The following is a 6,134-nucleotide window of genomic DNA, read 5'->3' as shown; positions in this document are numbered from 1 at the left end:
TGTATGAGGTCCTAATACAAGACTCTTTTATTGTTACTGTTTCACTTCCATGCAGCAACAACTCAAACATTTCATATAACAATACCTTTTTAGAAATATTGTTATCTTTCACATTCTAATTATTGCTAATTTGGTCATTTTCTTTGCGTCAAGGAAAAGCTTCTTTCACATTTATTTGTCAGCATGTTTCTCCCTCTACTTTCTCTCCCTCTCTTCATTACTATAACATAACACCCTTTCAACTTAAAAATTAACACTAAAAAAATCACCTTTTTAAAGCCAAAGAAGTAAATTTATTTCTATTCAAAGTGCAATAATTTACTAAGCATGCATTGAACATAATTAATCACAAATTTAAACATCATTAACCACAAATATGTAAGCATTTCAAAGTATAAATGCTGATTTTAATAAAATAAATGGTGATTTTAATTAATATCAATCGTAGTACCTTTTGATGAACGGGAGCATAGGTTGATGTCGATGAGCGTGGTGTTGGAACATTATCATTGTGCAAAACTTCTCTCATCTTATCATCTACTTCCTCTTCAGTTAAATGTGGATTTTGTTGCATATACATGCTTTTCAAAAGTGCCTCCATTGCTCCCATCTTTTGTGTCATGTCAGAAATTTTACCATCATATTGCTTTTTCATTAAAGAAATTTCTTCATTTTTTTTCAGCAATGATGGTGTGACCGTTCTTCCATAACATCTCACTCTACCGGGCTTTTCTTTTCCAAACAGTGATTGAAATGTTTGTGTTCCAGCTTCAACTGAATTTTCAATAGATTGAAATGCCTTAATTTTCCATCCTTCGAGCGTTCTTCTTCATGCCACCTCATTTCCTTTGCCGTCTTTGAACACATAAATATCCTTTGAAATCGTGGAATCAATGGAAAATGTCTTAAGACCTTAGCAGGGACTTTATGATCATATTTTGCATGCTCAGTAGACTCACTATCTACTTGAGGAAACTCCTTCCATCGTGAAGCCTTACAAATATTGCAAGAGTTATCATTCTCATGTTCTTTCCAATATAACATGCAATCATTTGGACATGCATGAATTTTTTTGTAATCGAGACCTAAATCACTAATCATCGCCTTTGTTTTGTTAAAAGATTCAGGAATGTTTAATTCTGGAATCGCTTCTTTCAGTAATTCTAAAAGGGAAGTGAATGACGCATTGCTCCATCCATGCAGACACTTCAACAAGTAAAGTCGAATTATGAACGATAGAGTAGAGAAGCTTTCACATCCGGGGTATAGCTCTTGTTTTGCCTCATTAATCAATTTGTAGAACTTTCCCGCATCCTCATTGGGAGCTTCACTACTTTCCTCTGCTTCAACCACATTTCTAAATGTGTCGTACAATAATCCCCCAATATCATCAAGTGAATTCTCTTGCTCTGTTGTGCCCCTGTAAATTTTCATAGGTGATGCTATATCCTCTCCATGGTTTACCCAAACATCATATCCTTCTACAAAACCTGCAGCTATTAAATGATCGCGAACCACATGTCTTTTTTCCCATTTACCATTCGCACAATGAGCACAAGGATAAGAAATTTCAAGTCCTTGAGGTCTTCCTTTGGTATAGGCAAAATCTAAAAAAGACCTAACACCTTTTCTATACTTCTTCCAATGTCTTGGGAGTTTAGTCCATGCTTTGTCCATCCCTTTAATCTAATTTAATTATGATATTTTAACCATCCATCAATAAATGTATAAACACATAATAAGGATAATAATATTAATAATAATAATAATAATAATAATAATAATAATAATAATAATAATAAGTATAATACACTATTATTTACCAACTAACATAATATTAACACATAAATTAAATTATCTATCAACTAACACAGTATTAACATATTATATAACTAACAACTTAATATCACTATTAACACATAAAAAAATTACTTACCAATTAACACGGAGTAGCAGATTGAATCTTTAATAAAACACGAACTAAAGGTTGGGTGAGGCGAGCACCAACACAAACACTAATTGTACCTAAAATTGAAATCAGAAGAAGAAACATCAATTCTCTAATTAAATTATTTCAAGCTAATGTCCATTATATTCCCCTTTAAAATAATCTCTGAGATAAAAATTAAATGAAAGAATTATTTAAAAACGAGATACAAAAACTAATTTTAGTTTAATACAATATGTATTTTTCCTTATCTCTTAAGTTCAAGATAATCCAAATTGAAATCTCTCTTCAATACAAAATGTATATATCTCTTAGGATTCCAAACTTTAATTTGTCATGTTATAAAAAGTTAATCTCCTAGGCTTAAACCAAACCTCGGTATGCAAAAATAATTATTTTATATTTGAAAAGATTGTTGTTTTAGAAATTCATACTATTATAGCTCCACTATATTACCTACGTATGAGCACCCCGTTTAAATTTTGCTTCTAATTTTTTCATTGTTCTAGTTTGATGGTTTAATAATATTCTAACAGAGTTCATATTTAGTGTTTCCCTCTTTTCTATTATGGGTTTTGTGTTGGACTAGCGTTTTCATTAATGCAGGATAGGATAGAACTTTTTTCTATATGTATCCTTGTAAGTTGAAATATTGCACATGCATGATACTTTAGAAAAATTCTTTATATCAAGATATAACAGGAGGAGACTTGCTGACAATTATATCAAGAATTCTAATCTAACTTATCTTTCATTGGTTATATTGTAGGATTCTATCACACCATAAGTTAAGTGGGTCTTTATCACCTTCCCTTAGGAAGTTAGATCGTCTGAAAGTTCTGTATGTGTTTTCAAAATTTTGATTGCATATATCTTTTCTATTAATTATTCGATACATACTATCAATAATTTCCTATATAATTACAATGTTAATGTATCTGCTGCAGTGCTCTTCATAACAACAACCTTTATGGGATAATTTTTAAAATAGCACAGATAATGAAAACATTACAAATTTAAAATTAAACTAGGGGACTAAAAGTAAATTTAAGTCAATAATATAATATTTGTAGTAATTAAAAGTCACACACTTATCAAAACTTAATTGGAACAGAATACAAAATTTAAACAAATAAATTAGACATTAAATATTAAGCTACAAATTTTGAATATGGTCTTAATTTTATCTAGTTAATACCCATTCATCTAAATTTTCATTAATAGAAAGAAAAAAAAACTAATACTACCTACAAAAAGCTTGGTCTTAATTCTATCATGTTAATATCCTTTCACCTAAATTGTCATTAGTAAAAAAAACTGATATTACCTATAAAAACCTTATAATAATAATAAAAATCAAATTCGATAAATGAATATAAAAAATAAAAAATAAAAAGACAAGGAGTCACTTGTGAACAATTGACAGAAGATATTAAAGTAGCAAACAAACATAGTTAACACCATATATAGCTATAAACAAAATCAACAAAATTATAAAATAATCAAACTAATACATCACTAGATATGATTAAAGGAACATGGCCTACATAAGTAATAAGAAACAAAAAAGAATGAGACCTTTTCCACACAGTTGTTCAACAAAGTTTCACAAGTTCACGTTTTACTATTAAGGCTTTATATCCTCGAGTTTTTATTCACTTAACATAGGAGAGATTCCACTAACTAGTTGTAGAAAATGTAGGAGTAATCAATATTCTTACCAAAGAGCTACTTCAAAGAAGAGAAAATAATCTTATATCTTCTAATTCCTTAGCTTTAGATGTCTTTTCAGAAAAAGTTATACAATTTTTGAATACCCAAATGGTACAAACCATAGGATATCAAACTAAAGTTATAGAAACTAATGAATATTAATTATAGAAACCAATTTTAACATGAAATAAATTTACAAAGACTAAACAAAATTGGAAGAAACAAAAGCAAAAGATGATATAGTAATAAAGACTAATTTTCAGTAACACCAGAATTAGAAAAAATGGTAGACTAAGCATTTGAAAGTTACTAATAGCATGTATACTACTGTGTCTACTGTCTGCTTATTTTTCAGTTTTATTTCTTGTAATGAAATATGAAAACAAATTCTAAAAGACTATATGTCATTCAACCTTCAATTTAAATGGAAAATCCCTAACTTCCCTTACATATTCTGGAATTAGGTTCTAACCGCATTTCTATTGCAAATGGAAATAAAGATGTAGCATAAACATAATTTACATATCTGAATATTTTCCGGAAGAATGAGACTCACCCTTGGAGAAAAATACGGCACGATAATTTGAGGGAGTCTGAGGCGGTGGTCCTACTCCAACAATTTCTATTTCACAAATAAAAACAACCAGTCAAAACAGAGAAGCAAATGAAATTGACGAACAAAAAAGTATGGTGGTCAGAGGCCTCTTCAAGAGAAAGATTATGAACATGAGAATTAGAATGAGAAACTTACTCTTGAGATGTATTTGCAACAGATGATACAACCGGAGCGGCGAAAGGCGCGGGGTGGTCGGCGTGAGAGAGTGGGTAAGCGAGTTGTGTGAGATAGTGCGTGAGAGCGTGGGGTGGCCGGCGTGAGCGTGGGGTGACCGGCGTGAGAGTGGGCGGCGAAATTCGTAGGGAGAGGAAACGGCGCTACTCAACTCTGGGAAACATAATGTAATTAGGGTTCTAAATGTTTCACGATTGTTCTTAAGAAAGTTTTATGAAAATAAAACACAATAAATAAATAAATATAAATATATATTTGTTTGAGGTTCAAAATATTACAAGATGATTAAACATGGTGCAGTGGCAGCAAACTTTGTTAGTGAAATTAAAAATGGGGGTTCGAATCCCATACTAAACATTTTGACTAAATTATTTTTTCCATGTTTATAAAAATCACTTTAAATTAATATAACACAAATAAATAAAAGGTCAAGGACATGGGTTCGATCTCTATATGCTGATCATTTTACAAGACGCTGAATATAAGAATAAATTAAGTTATAATTAGGCCGCGCTTCTAGTTTGTTGGCTTTTGTAAAATATACGGCCACACTTCATAACCGTGGCATAAAACAAAAAAGCGACGGTTATATTCATCCACGTTTCACTAACCGTCGTTTATGACTAATAGACTACGGTTACATTGTACCCGCGTTTCCAAAACCGTAGTGTAAAGTAAATAAGGGACGGTTTTCCAGGTGTTGTATAGAAACTCTTCAACACGTATAAAAGTGTAGTCTATTATATCTTATGCTACGGTTTTTTAGCCGTTGCCTATTTTTCCGTAGCCTAAAGTCAAAAATGTTGTAGTGTATCATGGAGGAGATTGACTTTAGGAAGAAAGTTGTCTCAGATCTCTGGTCATTGCTTCGAAATAAAGATCTCCGGCTTTTTTTTAGAGATTTAGAGTCAAGTGGCTTAAGAAGGGTGATGCTAACTGTGATTTATTTCATGCTTGTATTAAGAACAAGTCCAAAAGGAATGTAATTTTACCTCTTGAGGTTTGTGATGCTTAGGTGGAACTTCTGAAGGTGGTCAATCCTCTTAAGGTAGAGCTTATGAAGGTGGCGCAGCCTCTGAAGGTGAACTTGCACACTTCCAAAGGCCATAAAGAATCAAACAGATACCAAATAGATTTGCATACTTGGAGTTGCTACACGACCCTGAGATTGTCTCTGAAGGAGAAGTCATACAATGTGCCATGATGGTGGATTTTGAACCTATCAACATCAATGAGGCTTTCAAGAAGAAGGTGTGGATAAACGCCATGGAAAAAGAACTTGAGGCAATCAAAATAAACAAGACATGTGAATTGAGTGTTTTACCAAAGAACAAGAAAGCCATCAGTGTGAGATGGGTTTTCAAGATAAAGCTGAAGCTAGATGGTTCTATTGCCAAGCATAAAGCAACGTTGGTAGCTTGAGGATTTATATAGAAATTTGGTTTAGACTACTTTGACGTGTTTGTACCTGTAGTTAGACATGAAACAATCAGACTGATGATTGCTATAGTTGCAAATAGAAATTGGGCTCTGATACATTTAGATGTAAAGTCAGCTTTTTTGAATGGTCCGTTGCAAGAAGAAGTTTACGTGTTACTGTTAGAACAAGATTTGTTCTTATCAATTATCTTAGTTTTGATGATAACAATAATATGAATTTTGCTTAAGATAATATGGTACTCT

The 6,134-nt window shown here is 31.8% G+C and overlaps 1 protein-coding gene across 1 annotated transcript; it reads right to left on the bottom strand.

Moving 5' to 3' along the window:
* Positions 1-714: 714 nt before the first annotated feature.
* Positions 715-1,677, bottom strand: LOC131657956 (uncharacterized). The gene has a single exon (XM_058927297.1). The coding sequence runs from the start codon at positions 1,675-1,677 to the stop codon at positions 715-717; it is 963 nt and encodes a 320-aa protein (XP_058783280.1).
* Positions 1,678-6,134: the final 4,457 nt, after the last annotated feature.

Source organism: Vicia villosa, linkage group LG3 (assembly GCF_029867415.1).
Source record: "Vicia villosa cultivar HV-30 ecotype Madison, WI linkage group LG3, Vvil1.0, whole genome shotgun sequence".
In the NCBI taxonomy this organism is placed as follows: domain Eukaryota; kingdom Viridiplantae; phylum Streptophyta; class Magnoliopsida; order Fabales; family Fabaceae; genus Vicia; species Vicia villosa.
Note: the sequence above shows the minus strand (reverse complement) of the source record. Positions and strands in the feature narration are given on the sequence as shown.